The sequence below is a fragment of the Trichomycterus rosablanca genome, chromosome 13 (assembly GCF_030014385.1).
Source record: "Trichomycterus rosablanca isolate fTriRos1 chromosome 13, fTriRos1.hap1, whole genome shotgun sequence".
NCBI lineage: Eukaryota > Metazoa > Chordata > Actinopteri > Siluriformes > Trichomycteridae > Trichomycterus > Trichomycterus rosablanca.
In genome coordinates, this window is record NC_086000.1 from 15,478,633 (window position 1) to 15,500,052 (window position 21,420).

Below are 21,420 nucleotides of genomic sequence, written 5' to 3' on the forward strand. Positions count from 1 at the left end.
TCTCAAAAGGGGTAGCAATGTGAAACAGCAGGAAGATGTGTAGCTTGTTGATGAGGTGTGGACCTCAGATTCAGACTGGATTCTGGACAGGAATGACACTGAGACTAGAGCCAGAATAAGCAGTCTTGAATCAGTGAAAAACAAATGAATGTAGTTTAATCATTTATTTACAGACACAGAAACCAGGCCAACAACATTAATAAAATGAATGAGCCAAAGAAAGGACAGACTATGAATCTAGGCTTTGCTTCTCTTATTTACTTTGGGAATTAATATTAAATACTTTGGCACCTGTGTAAATCATACGGATTTGCTCATGACTATCAAGTTTGCAGTGGAATTTAAAATTAATTATTAACCAAATGATCTAAACATTTCAACGTGGAAAAAGAAATACAGCACAGAAATTCAAAAAAACTTTAGGAATGTATTATTGGCCCTCTGATTATTTGCAGGCTGGTGAAATCAAATTTGATGAGACAATGACAACTATAACAACTATGGTCTGTATATAGCATGCAATATTTTGAATCCAGCAGTGGCAGTAGAATGGGTCAAACTAAAACACCTAGGGACTTACAAGACTGTAACAGGATGCCAGTTCTCAACCATATTTGCCTTGCTAGAAATGCCCCACCTAGCCAGAAGTGTTGTTTTTGTAAATAAATGACTAGGAGTGAAAACAGACCAGTTGTAAAAGCTTCCAAGCTCACTAAAAAAATGTGGGGTGCCAAAGTGAGTGTCTTATAACAGTTGTCCAGAGATATATACACTACTGCATTCCTACCTACCTCATGGAGAAATGTCAGCACAGGAACTGTTTAGTCAGAACTTAATAGATTATATTTGTATGGCTAAGCAGTCACTTATTATCCTAAAATTTCCACAAAAAGGAATATTTTAAGAATAATTGTGATATACACTGATCAGCCATAACATTTGAACCACCTCCTTGTTTCTACACTCACTGTTCTTTTAATCAGCTTCACTTATCATATACAGTGGGGCCAAAAAGTATTTAGTCAGTCACTGATTGTGCAAGTTCTCCTACTTAGAAAGTTTTTAAATACCGTGTCCACTCACTGTCCACTCTATTAGACACTCCTACCTAGTTGGTCCACCTTGTAGATGTAAAGCTGTTTGAGTTGGTCATCTTTTAGACCTTCATCATTGGTCACAGTGACAGTGAGGTGTTGAAAAACTCCATCAGCGCTGCTGTGTCTTATCCACTCATACCAGCACAACACACACTAACACACCACCACCATGTCAGTGTCACTGCAGTGCTGAGAATGATTCACCACCTAAATAATACCTACTCTGTGGTGGTACTGTGGGGTCCTGACCATTAAAGAACAGCATGAAAGGGGGCTAACAATGCATGCAGAGAAACAGATGGACTACAGTCAGTAATTGTAGAACTACAAAGTGCTTCTATATGGTAAGTGGAGCTGATAAAATGGACAGTGAGTGTAGAAACAAGGAGGTGGTTTTAATGTTGTGGCTGTTCAGTGTAAAGCACACTGCTATTGGACTCTTGAACTAGGAAAACATTCTTTTAGTTATAATTCATGCTGCTCGATCTGGCAGTTTAACAGATGATGCAGGGAGAATGCTACAGTAAGCTAGCATGGTAAACCTAGAGACAGTTTCAGAGAAGGTTGAAGGATATGATGACACTGTAGACAGTTTTGTACTTCTAATCTAGTAAAAACAGGGTGAAGGCGCTCGCTTTTCTGTTTCAGCATGACTATTTTGTAGTGCAGAATGGAAATGATCTGTCTGGTTTGGTGTGGAATAACTTCAATGACTTGCACTAACCTCAACCACATCCAGTATTTTCTTGTTAAAACATTACTGCCTGAAATTGTGGTAAAATGAATTGTTCCAAAAATAATGTGAATGTGAAATAATGTTTTCCTTGATTAAAGGCTGTTATAGCTGCAAATGGGGTTTTGGATACTATTGTAAACTACTATTGTAAACCTGTGTACAATAATTCACCTGAGTTGATGCTTCTTGAGGTCCTTAGACAGGAACTGCAGAGGAATAACCAGCTCTATAAGCCAGAGCCAGAACTCCTTAACTTCATCTCCTGCTTGTAATAACAGCTCATACTGTAATTAAAGTAATTGTGTGGTAGAGCAATCTGGCATCTCCTGTTTGCATAGTTAATTTTATCTCTTTTTTCACTAGATACTTTAACAAAGAGCCTACAGGGACTGGCCTGCAAAACTGAAACACCACTGTGCAATTAACCCAGAGTTCTTGCATTATCGCAGCAGGCTTCATGCTTTTCAATAAAAGTCTAAATGCATTCAGAATCAGCCAGAAACACAATGGCATCTTACATTCCAAAAATCAAGCCAAGCCTAAAATAACTCCCTGCAGCTCATTTGCAAAGGCGCGCTACACTAGAACTCAGTGCTTCCAAAGATCACGTACAGTACAGTAACGTCATCGCTGTAAATATGATAAGTGAAAGATGAAGGGTCAAAAAAACAGATGACAGAAATGAAATATGTAGATTCTACCCCCATTTTATCCGCAGTGAATTTCAGTTGCCCTAACAATTTAGTTTTATTGAGGGGATAATTCTTTTATAGTATAATTAGTCCCTTGGTGGTAGTTTTACAGTACAGTTTTGTAAATGTCTTGGCAGACAATATAAAATCAAAAGAGGATGTAATACTTACACAGGCAGTTCCCAGGACCTTGAAATTGTGAAGCTACCATGCTTCCAGCTGTGCTAATGTGCTGCCCAAAAAGTCATACAAACATTTACATTTTCAGCATTTAGCACACATTTTTATCCAAAGCAACTTACAGTTGTGACAGTATACAATCTAAGAAATTAAGGGTTAAGGGCCTTGCTCAAGGGCCCAACAGTGAGATCCTAGCAAAGGTGGGGCTTTAACCGGCAACCTTCTGATTACTAGTCCAGTATCTGTAACCATTAGGCTACAGCTGCTCTAGAAAGTAGAAAGTAACTTCCACATTTATTGAAAAGAATTCATTTGCTAATTCGTCTTTAGTCATTTCCTTCCAGTTCAGGATTACGGTGCGTTCCCAGCCCATTCTAAAGGCATTGGGAGGGGAATATTGACCTGCCGCCAATTGACTACACTTGTAGTACTCATCCTACATGCTGTGCACTTTACCGTTTTTGTAAATATTCCACACGCTGCTAACTTACATATCTGTATATTGCCTGTATATATAGTCTTATAGTTTGTATATTTTTGTGTTTAATGTTTAATGTATACATTGCTTGTATACTGTATTAATTCTAGAGAGATACCATCAGCCAGAACCAAATTCCTTGTGTGTATCCACATACTTGGCCAATAAGTTTGATTCTGATACACCAAGTCAACCATCACAAAACATCACTTGCTTACTTACACCTAGGTGAGTTACCAGAGTAGTTGTCCACACAGCAGTAACCAGAGGTGTGGGATCAAACACACAAGTTCCTGGAGCTGTGACTTTACCTGTTGCTCCATCATGCCAGCAAAAATTATCTTGAATAAATGTACATAAATTCACTCATCCATTCTTTTTTGTAAACACTTTATCTTACAGGTACCGCAGGTTCCAGGAACACTAGAGCCAGTGCAGTAGATGATTTGTTATGCTAATCCTCACACATACTCAGTTGTTCACACGCAGGAGCTACATAAAATAGCAAATTCATGTAAGGTTTTGCAAAGCAGGATAAAACAAATGGGGACTCAACATTAAGCAATTAGAGGTAGGATTGAACCCAGGTCATTGGAGATGTCTGACACCTTCACAACCTAAAGGCCACCAACATCATGTCCATGATTTTTTTTAATCTAACTTTAATCTAACTGATATCAGGATAATAAACAGCTTATTCTTGATTCATTTTATTTTAGAAATTGCTTTATTCTGGTCAGTGTTATATTGCATCTGTAAACACTGCAAATGGGAAATATCTAGGGGGAAATTGGTAAGGTTGATGCAAGTCAGAGTACCCCCAAGGAAGCTCAAGTGGGCATGAAAACACACCGACAGTAACCCAGATCACTGGAGCTGCTCTAAATAAGTGTATGATAAGATAAATGAGATTAATAAGCTGTTCTGAAGATTAAATTGCAACATTGAAGATAAATGATTCTAGAAAGATAAGTTCCGTTTATCCAATAGTGCTGACAGATGTTCATTGTATATTGTTTTAACAGAGACCATGGAAACAGGATAAATCAAAAGGCCAAACAGCAAACAAATTAAGCCAAAGCACCTCCAGTACCACCAACATCACATTTAACTAACAAACAATTAGAACTGAAAATAGGGATTCAGACCACACCATAGTATAAACATGTCGACAAAACACATGTGGCAAAACACTCTCCAGAACAGAGTATCCAAACATTTTGTACAAATCCAATTCTGGTATCAAAGCTCTTTTTTACAATGTCCTTTTACTTGTGTAGGGTTGCCAACCCTCCGACATTGACCCAAAGTCTTATTAGCTTGACTAGGATAAACACTCACCCTGTTACCTTAAGCTTTAAATTGTTGTGACCAATTTTGGGTTTGGTCAGGTGGTATTACATGTACGATAAGAGTACTCACTATTAATTTTTTTCTATTTGCTAGGTCAGGGTACAGAGAAATGCACCCTTGACACAGTGCCTTTCTATCCAAGAGTAGCCAATCAACCTCTGCATGTTTTGGGTGGTGCTGGAAAACTAAAGGAAACTCATGAAAAGAAAACTCCTCATGGACAGTAACCATAAGTGAGGGTCAAACACATATTCTTAGAATCCATGTAGCTATTAGGCACCAGCACCACTAGCTACATCACTATGCAAATCAATAAAATGACTAAAGTATCTTTGGTTTTCTGACAAGTGACCCCCCTCTTTTACCAAGTTGGCAACCATAGCTAATAATGCAGTGTAATGCTGCATTGTTACAATATCACTATTGCTTACATGACACTGAAAATACAAGTTAAGCACAAACGTTACACTTTTTATTTCGGAATTACATTGTCTACATATGTTTCCTTTGGGTACTCTTCCACCTTACTTACTTCCACCTTTTAAAAACATGCAAAACATTGAGTACCTGCCCTAAATTGCACCTAGGTGTGTGTAAATGTAAATGACTCACACGATAAGATATCTCCATGTCCAGGTGTGTTCTTGCTTTGAATTTAGTGGGAAAGGCCTGGGCCCACAACAATTCTGACCATAATAAAGCATCGCTTTTTATACAAAGCAAAATGATTTAAGCATAATAAAAAGCATAAGCATCAGCTTATCCTGGATACACTGTACACAATGCAATAATCCATGGCACCAGACTATCACACAGGACTCACTTCTATTTACACTATGAATGAATATTTATTAAAATGAACAATGCACATGAACAAGCAAACATTGTTTGATAGGTTAATTTAAACATCATATGGCACAGAAAGTAATCCTGCTTTTATTAGGGTCAAAATGATTAGTAATTTTTTTTTACTAAACTCTTAATCTAGGCCAGGGTCTTGGTGGATCCCCCCCTTCCCCGAAATCACTACTTTCAGGGCAAGAACACACCTTGGACATGACACAATGCATAAAAGAGCATTCCATTGGTCTTCTGCATGTTTTTGGGCAGTAGGAGAAAACAATTCCCAATAAGAGATTTATTTATTTATTAGGATTTTAACATAATGTTTTACACACTTGGTTACATTCATAACAGAAACAATAGTTACTCGTTACACAAGATTCATCAGTTTACAAGTTCAATGTCAAACACAGTGATGGACAATTTTGTATCTCTAATTCACCTCACTAACATGTGTTTGGACTGTGGGAGGAAACCGGAGCTCCTGGAGGAAACCCACGCAGACACGGGGAGAACATGCAGACTCCACACAGAAAGGTCCCGGACCGCCCCACCTGGGGATCAAACCCAGGACCTTCTTGCTGCGACACTGCTACCCACTGAGCCACCGTTCCCCTCCCCAATGAAAGAACTGTATGCAGTAATCTTATAGATTTAAATACTGTAAAAACTAAGTAAGTAAGTAAGTTAAAAAAAAACCCAACTTAAATGGAACTAAAAAACAGCTATCTGTAGAGACCAATGACTAATACTGAGACCCAGACAACAGAAAAATGTCTATGGTTCGAAATTCAAAGTCAAAGTTTGGATTCCATTTCAACATTAGTATAAACATCCTTTCTGGTCAGCTAAATTGTAAATGAAACTAAATATGAGCAAGATAAAGCTAGACTACTTCTCTTTGTACATGAAACCCCATCCATTGTTACTCTTTAATTTACCAAACAAAATGGAAAATTCATGAAACTGCCACAGATTGGTTTCACATCCCAAATCCTAGTCTGCTAGATTAGTGGTAAATTACTACATTTAGGTCATGGCGACTTTTTACCTGTTTGTTATGGATACTCAGATACCAAAAATCATCTGAATCAACTGAATGAAAAAGTGGCCTTTAGTTTGCTCAGTTAAACACCAGCACTGACACTGCCTATTTATTTGCCGTAAAAGATTTTAATTAAACACACTGAACTCATGATAGTAGAAAAGGTCAATTATTGAAAAAGTGTGTGTGTGTGTCTGTGTGTGTGTGTGGGGGGGGGGGGGGGGGGGGGGGTGTCTGAAGTTAAGGGCAGTGATAGCTTAGTGGTGCAGGTACTTGAAGTGGTGAAGTTGCTGGTTCAAGACTGATAGTCTGACACCACTGATTGCCAACTAACTGTCAACAAACTAACAGTTCTATGTTAAGTTTAATAAAACAAGCTGTTATTTATATGTTCATTTTTACTAACCATTTCTACTTGGTCAGGGTCACGGTGGCTCAGTGCCACCTGGAACCCCCGGCCTCACGGCAGTGTTAGCTCAGTGCATAAGGTAGCTCAGTGGATAAGGCACCAGACTAGTGATCATATGGTTGCTGGTTCAAGCCCTACATATGCTTGGTTGCCCCTTAACCCTCAATTACTTGCATCGTATACTGTCACAACTGCATGTCGCTTTGGATAAAAGCATCTGCTAAATGCTGTAAATGTAAATAGCAGGAATACATCCTGAACAGGGCACAATCCATCCACGAGAGCAACAAACACACACATTCACTCACTCATTTATACGTAGGGCAAACTGGAACAACTAGTCAACCTTATGCATGTTTTGGGAAAAGAAGGACGAAACCAGAGTTTCTACTCAGTAAATTAAAATACAGGATTTTTTTAAAGATTGAATTCATTTATGTAATTTGACATCTGAATCTGAATGACATCCTAAACTCATAAATAAGCATATTTTGATTTTATGTTTAACTGTATTTTATATACAATGGGGTCTGTTTTTATCATTTTCCTACATTGCCCAGAAGGCCATTCAGCTACACTTTAATTGTGGCAGCTGTGCCATTGAGCTGCATTGCATTCTGGGAGTTTAGTGTAGTTTTTTGTTATCTCCTCTGTTTCTTTGTTAGGTTGCTTGTTAGTATGACTTTTCACATGGCTGGAAATTGGTAAGAAAATGTCATTACTCTTGTTTTACTGGTGTAAACATTGAAACCTGACCATAGTTCTATCTAATTATTACTTATCTAATTATTAAGTTCAGGTGTTTTAGCCACACCCATTTGAGCGTTACTGCATCACAAGTCATACAACATGAGTGCTCTGTAAATTTCATTCTTATTTAATACTGCTAAAACAAAAGCCTGATGAATGGCTAAATTAAAGTGACCCACAGCAAAATTGCCAGCATTGAATAATCACCACCATTTATTTCATTTTCATCAACTGCTTTATGGTTGTCAGGGTTGTGGTGGGTCTGGACTCATTGAGCAGAAGGAATCAACATAACCTGGATCCTTCAGCCACCACCCTTCCCCAGAAAGAGCCAATCAGGTCTGTGTTAACACCTAGCTAGTCAATATAGCACTGCTTAGATTTGAATATGGATCACAGTAGTATAAGGTTACTTGAATACACTGCTGTGCCACATAATAATCACCTACAGTTTTTTAGTAATGTCTTGCAGGGCACAAATAAATGGAGTAAAACTGAACAATGTAAAAATAACATGCCTCGATCGTTTATGATCAGTGCTCAGCTGTATATTGGAGAGCACATACAGCACTTATAAAGTAAAATGTAAGGTGGTTGTAATGTAAGTTTTTCAAGGTCCATTTTACATGCCAGAATGGGTTTAAGTAGTTAAAATAAAAGTGTCATTTTAAAACTATCGTAAAAGGCTGCTTTCTAAAGTGCTCTGTGTTTTTTATAGCTAGCAGATTTTTAAATGTTTTATGTCCAGGACTCCGTGTCCGTAACCTTTTAAGAACTGATCTTTTTTTAACAGTTCATTGTTGTTTTTGGGTAGATTTTAAAAGCTTCCTTTCGCAGATTTACAGTGAGTTTCTGCTTTTTATTGTCTTTTACTGAAGTGAGTTTGAGTAATATCCTCTAATAAAAACATTAAAAGGCGAGTATTTTTCTCTTGTAAACTCATCGAGTGCCCCTAAAAACCAAAAACTTGTGTAAATGTTATGTTCGAACTCCTTGGATGGCTGATTCTGATAATATAGTTTGGTTTTTGGTCGTCACAGTACACTAAGATTTCTCTATTAAAACACAGACTTGCTAAATACTTTTGACAAGAAACAATTTAAGGAAGAAAAACATTTAATTTGATCCCAAATATGACACACATGCTCAACAATTATAAACTAATAGATCTGATATTACACTTTAAATGGAGTATGACAAAATTTCCAGAAACAGTTTTGTTCCTGTGAATAATGCAAAAGTTATGTGTTAATTATATATATATATATATATATATATATATACCGTATATATATATATATAATTTAAAATATACACCGATCAGCCATAGCATTAAAACCACCTCCTTGTTTCTACACTCACTGTCCATTTTATCAGCTCCACTTACCATATAGAAGGACTTTGTACTTCTACAATTACAGACTATTGTCCATCTGTTTCTCTACATACTTTTTTAACCTGCTTTCACCCTGTTCTTCAATGGTCAGGACCCCCACAGTACCACCACAGAGTAGGTATTATTTGGGTGGTGGGTCATTCTCAGCACTGCAGTGACACTGACATGGTGGTGGTGTGTTAGTGTGTGTTGTGCTGGTATGAGTGGATCAGACACTGCAGCGCTGCTGGACTTTTTAAATACCGTGTCCACTCACTGTCCACTCTATTAGACACTCCTACCTAGTTGGTCCACCTTGTAGATGTAAAGTCAGAGAAGATCACACATCTATTGCTGCTGTTCGAGTTCTAAACTTCTAGACCTTCATCAGTGGTCACAGGACGCTGCCCATGGGTCGCTGTTGGCTGGATATATTTTTGGTTGGTGGACTATTCTCAGTCCAGCAGTGATAGTGAGGTGTTTAAAAATTCCAGCAGCGCTGCTGTGTCTGATCCACTCATACCAGCACAACACACACTAACACACCACCACCATGGCAGTTTCACTGCAGTGCTGAGAATGACCCACCACCCAATAATACCTGCTCTGTGGTGGTCCTGGGAGAGTCCTGACCATTGAAGAACAGCATGAAAGGGGGCTAACAAAGCATGCAAAGAAATAGAGTGAGTGTAGAAACAAGGTGGCGGTTTTAATGTTATGGCTGATTGGTGTATATTCCTGGTGATGTAAATGGAACTTGCATACTGAAATCCAATTTTGTTTGATGGCTGTCAGCAAACTGTCTTCCAGTTTCCAGCCGGTAAATGCAGGGAGTGACGGAATTGAGAAGTTCCAAAAACTCAAGCACTGACTAGTTTGCCAATTCTTAACTGAATTATAACAATATTAAACATATGCTAACAATTTTTGTCTAACATTTGTCTACCCAAAATTAATTATTATGAATATATAAAAATGTTGAACTACTATTAAATAAATCACAGAATAAAATTTAATGATGCAACTCAACACATTAATAGTAAAATTACAGCCAAGCAGACCTGTTGCTATTATGAATCCTTGGTAAATCCTTGATAAACTGTACTACCTAGATCTAGCATACGAACCACCCCCACATGTGGTCCACTAATTTTACATTCTATTTAGTAAATTTTTTGTGGTTTAGGACACAGCCCAATATTATAGCATGGCAGCAGGGCATTTACCATTTGCATATTTGCAAGTATTGTAAGATTTTAAATAAAAGTAAAGTTGTAGGGATTATTATAAGAGTTGATATTAACATTAGGAGCATTTTATAGGCTGAAATTTGTTTATGATTATAAAATGTGGAAACCTGAAACTGTTGATTCAGGTTGATTTAAATCTTATCAGAGCTAAAACAAATTATACAGGAGCAGCAATATAGTGGACGTAAACCAGTTCTGAAATCAGGCAGTGGTGGCTTGACGGTTAGTTAAGGTGCTGGACTACTGATCAGAAGATATAGGGTTCACCATCAACCATTAGTTGCTTTAAATGTTTCCTGTCTCGTTTGTAAGATGCTTACAAAAAGGTGCCTGCAAAATGTCCTGCCTAAATGTATGTTTTATTATATTATTTGTATTGCTTAATAGACTCTCTAGATTTTATAAAAAGTATAGTGAAGATTTTGGGCTGTGATGTATGGTTTCACTACTGAATTAAATCCTGTGGTAAACATATCCTTCCTGTGTACAAAGATAACACCGGAAGGGTAGACACAAAAAAAACCCAGCTGCATAAAAAGATCATAGTGATTACACAATCATTCAGGGTCAACATTTCATCTCTCACTCACCAGCACTATAAAACAAATTTAAATATTAATATAATTTAAACAGATGCTTTCAATCTCTGGCACACGGTGAACAGATTATGTTACAATAAAGGATCTGTGTGCAGAGGGTGAAGGCGTGAGAGAGAAAGACACAGGGTGAGTGTTGGCGGGGCCTCTGTTGGGTCTTGTTTGGGTCTGTTACTATAGTAATGACCAGCCTTTGAAGGCGGGAGAAAGTAAGTGCCAGCGCGTATGTGGAAGAGAGGGCAGTCAAGGTCAGATGGGTGTGGCAGAACAGGGGAATGCTGGGTTTGCTGAGACACCCAGGACTCAGTTAAAGACTCCATAAATGACTCAATGTTCTCAAAATGAGTGTGGGAGCGGTACGGATTTAGGCAATCCATCTGTGGTAAAGGAATGTTACCATATAAGGAGGTTCTAGCAGTAATTGTGGCACTTAATAGTATTGAAAGCATAACAATGAGGTATCTGGATGCAACAGAATTCTTCAATTAAGTGGAAACCATGAACTGTAATTGAAATAGTGGGTCTTTCATTTTAAATTGACAATGCCGTCTAATAGCTTTTGTGATCATGAGGTTTTATAATGAAGGTGATATTGCAGTATGCAGCACTAATTTCCCTCAGGGGAGCAGGATGGTATAGCTCTAAAAGTGGGTCCTGCACACCAAAATGGGTGTTTATGTCTCACGTCTGGTTTCCTCTGGGTACATCAGTTTTTCCCACCTTCCAAAACATGCCTGTGTGTGTGTGTGTGTGTGTGTGTCTGTGTGTGTGTGTGTGTTAGAAAAAGTAGCCTGCATATTTCTTTTGAGGGATAATAAATTATTCTCCTACCTTTGTAGCTCTGCAGCTGTCCATTCCAGTATTGTGTAATATTTTAAGAATATGTTTGGCAGCATTAATATCTACGATTTCAAATCTCCTGGCAGTTACAACTACAATCAAATGTTTGCCATTTGTGATGTCTTTTACATTGCTGTGGAGGATTTTTGGCTCACTCTTTTTTGCTACATTGGATGATTTACTAGCTTGAACTGCTCGTTTAAGGTCAAGTCAGGACTCGGCCACTTTAAAACCTTAATTTATTTTCTTTTGGGCCATTTACAGGTAGACTTGCATATGTGCATTGTCCTGCTGTACGACCCAACTGCGTTTAAGCTTTAGGTCACAAACTGATGGCAGATATTCTCCTTTCTGATAGAGAACATAATTCACTGTTCCAATAATTAAGTCATCCAGAAGCAAAGCAGTCCAGTCACACTCCCACCACCATGTTTGACTTTTACTATGATGTTTTTATGGTCAAATGCACTTTAACTTTACTTTTGATGTTGAAGGATCACGTCTTTCCACATTTCCAACGAAGTTCCACCTTTGACTCATCAGTCCCCAGAATATCTGTTTATTTTTTGGCAAATATGAGACAAGCCTTTGGTTTCTTTTTGAAAGTGGTTTGTGCATTACACCACTCCCGTGGGTGCTGTTTTTGCCCAGTGTCTTTCTCATTTTGTGGAATTGTGTACATTAACCTTAAGTGAGTGAGTCAAATGAGGCCTGCACTTCTTTAGATGTTTGTCTGAGTTCTTTTGGAGGAGTTTTTGGGAAATTTTTGGTTGACCACTGTTGTAAGTTTTCTTTATTTGTGGAAGATGGCTTTGTGGTTTAATGGCGTCCCAGAGCTTTAGCAATGGTTTTGTAACCCTTTTTTGACTTGTAGGTTGCAATGAATCTCTTTAGAATGTGACGTGCTGCTTTTTGAGAACTTTTAGTCTTCTTGACATTATCAGACAGGTTCAGTAGCGAAGGGGGCAATTACTTTTTCACACAGGGCCAAGTGGGCTGAATAGCATTTTGTATTTGCTTGGGTTATCTTAGTCTAATATTAAACATAGTTTAATGATCTGAAACATAAACGTGTGACAAAAATAAGACATCACAGCAGTGTACATTTCCAGGGGTCAGTTTGAGATTATACCTTATACAGTATATTATTTGTACATATATAGACATGTGGGAAGAGACCTGGAGAAAAAGAAATCCTCCAACCTCTCAGAAACATGTCAGAATTGGCTTGTGGACTGTTTATTGCCTTTAGGTGTTAATGATTAAGTGACTGTGTGATATCCTTGTGTGATGATGCAATGGACTGGGTGTTCCCAGGCTCCTAAGATTGCATTTACACCACGTGACTGCAAAAGGTACACATTCCAACCATTGAAAAACAACCTGTAGCTGAAGTAAAAAAAAGAAGCAAAACCACAGACTTGTGACTTTGTGCACAAGAATAATAAGCAACAGAAATGTGTATGTGCAGAAATGTAAAAGAATGTAAATAAAACAGACACATGAGATACCTCTTTATATTTTTTAATTACAAAACTTAATTCAAATAGTGCTTCAGAATTATTCCAAAACTTCATTCCATTGTGCTATATCAAGTTACAGTACATCCTCCTACTAGGGTGGTTTTCTAGACATGTATCAAGCCTAGACCTGAGCCAAAATGTATTGCTAATGATAATTCACCAGTAAATAACCTTTTTAGTCTAGGTTTAGGTTTAATCTTTGTCAAGGAAACCAGTCATCAGTGGTGATAGTACAACCGTGGTGTGGTCATGTTTTTGGTGTAGTTATATAAAGATAAAAAGATGCTAGCTGAATGCTGTGGTACATTCCTCAGGTTTAATGAAGGATGACACCTGCAAACAAAAAGCAAAGCCATGATTAATGGTAATTAATAAAACACAACTAATAATCAGACAGTTTTTGTTATGTATTGAACCACTTTTTGTGGATGTTTTTACTCAGTTTAGGTAAGAGTACGAGCTAGCATGTAATTCCTCTGACTCGTGTAAATCCAGTCAACATTGGTTTGCATGGAAATTGTTTGACTAAACAAGGTTCATGTGATGTCAAGATCTAGTAATTACTATTGTTTAGCTGTAATGTCACTACTACTGGTGCTGGCTTTTCACCACAGATAGTATTAGTGGCAGTGGTGTAACTAGGAACTCATGGGCCCCAGTGCAAAAAAATGTTTTGAGCCCCCTCAACAAATTTTATATATATATATATATATATATATATATATATATATATATATATATATATATATATATATATATATATATATATATATATATATATATATATATATATATAGCCATTAAATGACACCAATCATTTGCTGTCATATGCTGGTATTTTCAATGCACAGTTTTATTTATTTGTAGTGCCCCCACCCCCCGGTAGTTACACCCCTTTTAGGGTTAAGGTTAGGACTAGAAAGGAATTTCCTGTTACTTAGACAGCAAAGATCTTATCTAGAAGACACTGATCTCTATGACTTGAGAATGGGCTAAAACTTTTCTTTTACACCACTTATAACCTGAATTATATTGTAAATGAGATTATTGTATATGTAAATGAGAAAAGAGTATTGGAAAGAAATATCCACGTCAATCTTACCTCTGTTAGGATTTATTTGAATGTGTGGCTCTCAGAACCTCCACGTCCAAAACCTGAAAGAAGAAACATAAGACACATATAGATAAAGAAGTAACACATAACTAAAATTAATTCATGCTTTGTTGGCAACAAAATGTGTTCTGCTGGCCTAAAAGAGTGAAAACTTGAATGATGTATGTTCAAAATCTTGTTTTTCTTTTATTTAAAAGTAACAGTATCCTGTATTTGACATCATAATTCAATTCATAATTCAACCTGCTATTGTTTGTTATCCAATCAGTAATATTGATGGGTTACCATGAAAACATTTAAAATACAGTTATGTAAGAGGCAGCCTGTTTCTATGAGAAACACCCAACAAGTGATGTAAGCATCACAAGATGACTAACTGCCTTTGATAAGAAGCTTTAAAAGCACTCAATAAAACATGTGGAACATTTAATGGTTGAGAAGGGAGTATCCCACCTATTTTTCCTAGATAATCTTAGTTGATAAACAACCCTGACTGGATGATACTAGGCTACAGTATAACTCAGTGTGACAAAGATTAATGTTGACTTACCTTTGGGCCCGAAGAGTGCAGAATAGCACGGGTTGTTACAGTATGGCTTTCCATCATGCTGCGAAAGAAACACTCCAGTTATTAATGGACATGGGCGAGAGCTGATATTCGCACCATTTCCAGAAACAAAGATACTGCTACTGTATCTCCAAACAATGTTTTGCAGAATTTACACTTCATGAATCTGTATGGATATTATTTTGTTTATGTGATCATATAGTAGTAATTTGATGTTTACCTCTGCGTGAGAGCCTGCAGACAGAGTCTTATTGCACTTCTCACACTTCAGGCAGGGTCTGTGCCAGTCCTTTCCCAGAGATGATACTCGCTCCGCTGAAATATATAGAGAAAATAGGTTGTGTTTTAATCCATACCATGCTAATTTCTGTGTATATTTGCCTTTTCATGAGAATGTGAGTTTAGTAACTGAGTGTTTGCTCTCTGATGTTGTTGATCTGCCTATTTCCTAATTATTGAGCAGCAGTTGAAAAAGGAACTTTCTGACTGCATTTGTTCAGGAGAAATCTCAAACCACCCCCTACTTTCCATACTGGGAGCTGTAATGTGATATTGTAGATTTCTTGAACAGATTGGCAATAAATAAATCTGTTGGAATGGAGTTTAAAGAAACGATCATTTAGATATTATTTATTTTAGTGCTTTGTTTCCTTTAGGTACTTATTACTTCTTTCCAAAACCATTTTTAGGCTTTAGGCTTTTCATCTTTAATAGTTCACAAATGTAGGGAATCAGTTCCACTCAGTGCTTTTCTCTGTCTTAGATAAGTCATGGCAAGGAGAACATTATGTCTGTAGGCTTCTGCAGTAAGAGACAGATTTAACCAAGTCTTTATCTGCTGGACAGTGCCTGATCAGCCTGAAAGTCATGGATCTTAAGACTTTTTATTAAGATTTAGGTGCAGAAAGGATGGGGTGTCCATTAAAAAAAATTTTTTTAATAGAAATGATTATCAGAGCTTTCTTTTAGGGTTTACTTATGTGCTTCAAAGCCCTTGTTTTAATAAAGAGGTTTTTGAGTTGCAGAGCACAACATCTGTTGGCCTATAGTTTAGAGTCAAGCCTAAAAATTTCATAGTTGTAAATGGCTCATGGTCCCAAAAAGCATTATTGTTCCACCTCAAAAGTGATGGCATTTCCAAGAGCTTCCCAAGAGCTAGCTGTTTGGAAATTAATAATTAAAAACTAGCTAATTATAGGCAGTTAGTTAAAAAGCATGTTGAAAACATGATGCTCTGTAGCTGTATTCTTAGCTGTAGTTTTGGTACATAGTGCATACATCCCAGGCTAGTAGCAACTTGTTTGCACAAGTTTGAGTTGATGCAAAAAAATGTGCATGTTTTCATTGGCCACTCTGCTCCCTACTGCTGGTTGTGTTGTGTACCAATGATTTGTTTTACTGGGTAGGAATTGGTGACTAAAATTCAGGAGAAAAAATTTCCATAAAGCATTAGTGATATCACATTCAGCTGAAATGAGCTAAGAGATAAATTACTGATGTTGAAGCTATTTTGGTCTATTATTTGTTTGGATTTTCATTTTTAATACCTCCCACATCCTGATCTGGGTTGCATTGGGCCTGAGGCCATCGCAGGGCAGCACATGCTGTTTTATTTCACTTTAATTCCGGGGCTGTTTACAGTAACCATTCCACAATTTGAATGTTATTTTAAGTTACAAGTAAACCAGCAGCAATGAGGAACTTCTTCCTCAGACACATCCGTGTTTTGTCATAAGTGCATGTTTTATTTGCTTGATATGATGTCCATCTGTGATGGACTTCCTAGAAGTTCTGTTCAGTATATCTGAGCCTTTCTGATTCCCAGTGACGCACAACAGGATGCTGGAGAGCTCATCTAAGTCACACACACACACAAAACTGGCCATGGAAAATTCCTATATTAAAAATGAAAGACACAAAGTAAAATGACAGCATGACGGCTATGGGGGGATGTCAATCGTCTGCTGCTTTTTAATTTGGACCTTTTTTTTAAATATAGAACAGAACGTAGGTGTCATTCTAAAATGACTTCAACTCTTTGTAAAACTAAAGCATCTTTTGTTTAGTGATCGGTGACAGTCTTTCAGAGGTGCAAACATAGATAAAATTTGTAATTGTCCTGAAGCCGCTCTGTCTTTTTGCACTTGCTTGCTGCCCTGTTTATTTTTACAACTGACCACTGTAATCAGAAATAGCCTAAATGAAAGCTCAGATCTCTGTGAGACAGGGATTGTTCTCTAAAGCTGCCTCTCCTACAGTGCTGCTGTAGCAGTGGGAGGGAAGCCGAGGGAGGGTTGCTGGATTCCTCCGTGTTTTTCTCCCTCTCAAAGCTGACAATGTTAATCTTCCATCAATGAGGCTGCAGTGGAATAATTGCTTCCATCTGAACATTAGTGGCCTATTGAGCGTAACGAGACCAGGCATTAACACAGTGAAAGTGAATTCTGAGAGACATAAAAAAGAAAGACGAATTAAAGATGTGCATTTTAAATTGTGTAAAGAAATGTTTTTGATTAATCCTATGCAGGCAGACCTACTTATTTAACTTACGTAAAATTAATGAAAACGTTGCATCGTTTTGTTTTAACGTTGTGATGACACGACTGTTTAATTTACTCTGTGGTAAAGAGTCCAGTAATTTTGTAATTTAAAGTTGATGCCTTTGTTCACTTGCAGCCACTAAAATGCCATTAAAACAAGTCTGATGGTGGGTGGTTGCATAGTAATAAGTAGGTGCCTATTTATTTATTGTATAGATTTTTTATTTGCGGAAACTAAGCTATCTATATTTAAAAAAAAAAAAAAAAAAAGCCATATTACTGTAACATCTACTTTATCAAAAGCATTTACTTTTGCTGTGATGAACCACAAGTATAATGGAACCTGAATAATGTACATAAAACCATAAAACAGAACATCTGTGCTGTTTTGAGTTTTATTAAATGTGTATTTTATATATTAAGCATAAGATATCAATTTGTGTTTAAGTTAATAGTGAGCCAACTTTAATTTCTGGAAGAATGCTTAGAAAAGCTAAACATTTTATGGTTGATGTTATGTTTAGCTAACAGCTGTCAAAAGCCTTTTTGTGCTGAATAGTAGTATTATGTTTATATGGGTTTTACCTCTTAAGGCAAACGATAGAAACTGTTACTCATCAGGAATGTTGGACAAAATTGTGGGAATTTACCAAAAACATCAGTGCCTTCCGTCACAGCCACAGAGCTGGATGCGAACTATAGCTAGCCAGCCTTGATTCAGAACCTAACTAAACATCTGTGGGAGTCCATATAAACTCTCAGATTAGTTTCTGTTGATCTCTTAGGGGTTAGATGGGGTCTAAATCATAGTTAGACTTGTGTTACTCCAAACCACCTTCCAAATAATGTCTGGTTCAATTTCACTGATATTCCACATAAAGTATACATACGGTTTACTAGATTTGTGTCAATTATAGTGGTAAACAGCCATCGAACAATCAAACAATGCTTAAATCCTATTGTTTATATCTTTTAAATGTAGTCTGTAGCCAGCAAAGGCTCACCCTACTGATGAAACTAGGCATTACCAGTTAACATGTTGTTAGACTAAAATATAACCAGGTAATTTAAATCCATGCGTTAGTTTAGTATTACACACTAGTCTTGTTGAAACTTTAGACTTAGCACGTCACACTCTGAAATATAAAACATATAATGACATACACAGTGCTCAGTTCTTTTGTGCAATGATTTTAGAGCTGGTCTGGCTTCAGAGGGGATATGTGTAAAGGGATTAGTATTAAAACTACAAGTGTTTACTCTGGCAGAGGCTGAGCATGGGGAGAATAAGAAAAGAAAGAATGGATTATCAATTCATTACACACACAAGGTGGTTTATTGAAACCCAGACATACCACTGGCTTTGTTTTTCTGTTGGTAGTGAATTTGCATGCCTCAGGCAAAGCCATGACAAGCGCTCAGGGATATGGTACACAAAGCATGAACACCTTACATCACAGGTCTTTCTATAGTCTAGATTACAGTGTATTCGCTGTCTGCTCTAGTCGGATTTAAGTATTTTATAAGCATTTAGAGGTATTCATACTAGTGCTGCACCGTATAACATTATTTAAAATGTCCAAAGTATTCTGTCCCGAAAAATGTGTTGTGCTTCCATCTGTTACTCAATAAGTACTCTTTTTTACTGTACACCATCTATCAATCAAATCAATCTCAGTAGAACCTGCAGTGACCAGATTTATTTGGGTGGTGGACCCATTCTCAGAGCAGCAATGGCACTACAGTGAAAATAAGTGTGTTGTACTGGAACGCATGTAGGTACAACAGTGTTTTGGGGAGTGCAGGGATGAAAATAGTGCTTCAACCAAAAATATAAATCCAACAGTGTCCTGTGTTCAGAAAGTGTCCACTGATAAAAGATTAGGGGATTGTCACACATGCACAAGAGTGAGAAAATAGATCTAGTCTTTAACTGTACACCTAGAATGAGTGTTAACAGGGTATGTGTTCCTAATAAAGAGGTCAGAAAGTTTAGTAACATTATTTAAAATTCTTACAACATTGCTGCTTCTGAGCCACTCATACCAGTACAACACACACTACCACTGTCATTGCAGTCCTGAGAATGGTCCACTATTTTTTATTTGAACCATTGTTTACTGCAGAAAATACTGTAATGAGTTGTATTTTGAAATGTTATTTATTCATTTATTTATTATTTTACACATTTGTTTATTTAGGATTTAAATTTTACTGACCACTTCATTCTGTTTAGGTTGATGGGTTGGAAACACACCCTGAGTTATCCCTCCATTCACACCTGGGGCAGTTTAGAGCAGACAATGCACCTTGGTTTTGTAAGGAATCAGAGTCCCCAGCGGTAACCCACCCATAAATCAACACAAGCAACACACAGTCCAGCTATTTTGCTGTGCAGCACCCACACAACTTGCGACGACATGTTGGAATTCACCAAAACAAAACGTGGTGTTCTCTTGGCCCACTGGTGCATTCTTAAGTAAACAACAGTATAAGTAAATTTCTTTCTGACTGTGGATTAGTCCGTCACCCCACCCTTTTTTTTTTTTTTTTTTTTACTTTTACCTCAAAACAACCTCATTATTACTTAGATTACAATCCAATATTGCTAGGCAGTTGATTCCCTGGTATTTGTTTGCATATTATATAAGATATTTTTTAAATATTTTAGTGACACATGGATTTCCTTTAACAAGAATTTAAATGTAATGATACAGTATTTTGACACTCCTGATTTAGTCTCGAATGTTTCCCTGGTGCTTTGGTGCATGAATAATAGTTCGTAACAGTCATGTCATAACATCATCCATCATTTAACACTTTAGCATGTTATTGTATTTTATAATCCATTTTTAATTAACTTCCCAACTCTTTACCTTTTTAGCTTCAGATATTTTACTGCATACCACTTTTTACAGACACTTTGTGAACAAATTGTATATTTTAATATACTTTGAACATGATATTTAAAATACCTTAAAATATGATTGCCACTCCTAATTCACTACTTTATTTTTTGAAATCTTGGTATTCTAATGTTTTCCAGACATTTTGGTGCATAAATAATGGAGATTTTTTACAAAAGTACAATACACACTGCAGTATGGTCACAACTTATCCACACTGATAAATATTATTAATTATGATCAGGCCAATAAAACTAATGATTTCCACTGTAAACTGGGTTGTCTTCATTTAAATAGAAACATTTTTCTCTTTCTAACTCAGTTAATACAATAATACAATGTAAAGAAGAGTTAAAAACAAAAAGGAACCAGTGCTAAACCCTTGTCCGGATGCATCTTGCACTGAAATCAGGAAATGAGTATATATTAAGAAAGTTTGCAATTCAGTGCACGCTTCCTTGCCTCGCCCTGTTGTGCAAATGCCTATATTATTGAAACCCCTTAAAAGTCATTTAAAGCATATTCCCTTACCAAAGTACACTTCCTTCTCGCATTTAGGGCACTTGGGCATGTTGGCAGTTGTTGGCGGTGAGGCTTCTTTTTGAGAGAAATTCCTGAGGGCAGTAATCTGTGGTACAAGCAGCAGCAGCAGCAGCTCCACCTGCACTGACTGCGCCTGGTGCTCTTTTATACAGTACAGCACTGCCTTAGCAGAGGGGAGGCACACATGCTCTGTATGCTCTCTGTGGTATTGTGACTGTGTGTGTGCGTGCGTGTGTGTGCGTGCGTGTGTGTGTGAGCAAAAATGTCCAAATTTAATTTCCGTTCTTATACTGCTCGGGTCACAACTGTTTTGGAATGCTTAGCCTACATTCTTTGAGGTTCAAGTTCAGGCCTCATTGTTCACCTTAATATTAAAAGTAATACTTGTTGGAGGAAAAAACCCATAAACAGAGTATTTGGCAACAAAATATATTTTTCAAGTAAATGTAAGTTTGTGGGTTTTTGTAAATATGCTCATTATTAAATTGAATGAAGGCAAGACATTGCAAAATAGCTGTGGAGAAGCTGTGTTAGCGTAAACATTCAATTTATAGCATAAAATCAAGTAGCTTTTGCTTGACA

General features: G+C 37.1%; 1 protein-coding gene across 1 annotated transcript; it reads right to left on the reverse strand.

The window, feature by feature from the left end:
• Nucleotides 1-13,152: 13,152 nt before the first annotated feature.
• crip1 (cysteine-rich protein 1) lies at nt 13,153-20,982 on the reverse strand. The gene is made up of 5 exons (XM_063006984.1): nt 20,827-20,982; nt 15,070-15,164; nt 14,832-14,889; nt 14,270-14,322; nt 13,153-13,500 (listed from the first exon to the last, which is right to left on the reverse strand). The coding sequence occupies exons 1-4, from the start codon at nt 20,864-20,866 to the stop codon at nt 14,282-14,284; spliced, it is 234 nt and encodes a 77-aa protein (XP_062863054.1). The 5' UTR covers nt 20,867-20,982; the 3' UTR covers nt 13,153-13,500; nt 14,270-14,281.
• Nucleotides 20,983-21,420: the final 438 nt, after the last annotated feature.

Bases quoted from the DNA above. Each gene is read 5' to 3' on its own strand.
- crip1 (XM_063006984.1), bottom strand. From the start codon at position 20,866: ATGCCCAAGTGCCCTAAATGCGAGAAGGAAGTGTACTTTG. The intron at 15,165-20,826 runs GTAAGGGAATAT...TATATATTTCAG, and splicing joins CGAGAAGGAAGTGTACTTTG to CGGAGCGAGTATCATCTCTG. The intron at 14,890-15,069 runs GTAAACATCAAA...TTTCTTTCGCAG, and splicing joins CTGCAGGCTCTCACGCAGAG to CATGATGGAAAGCCATACTG.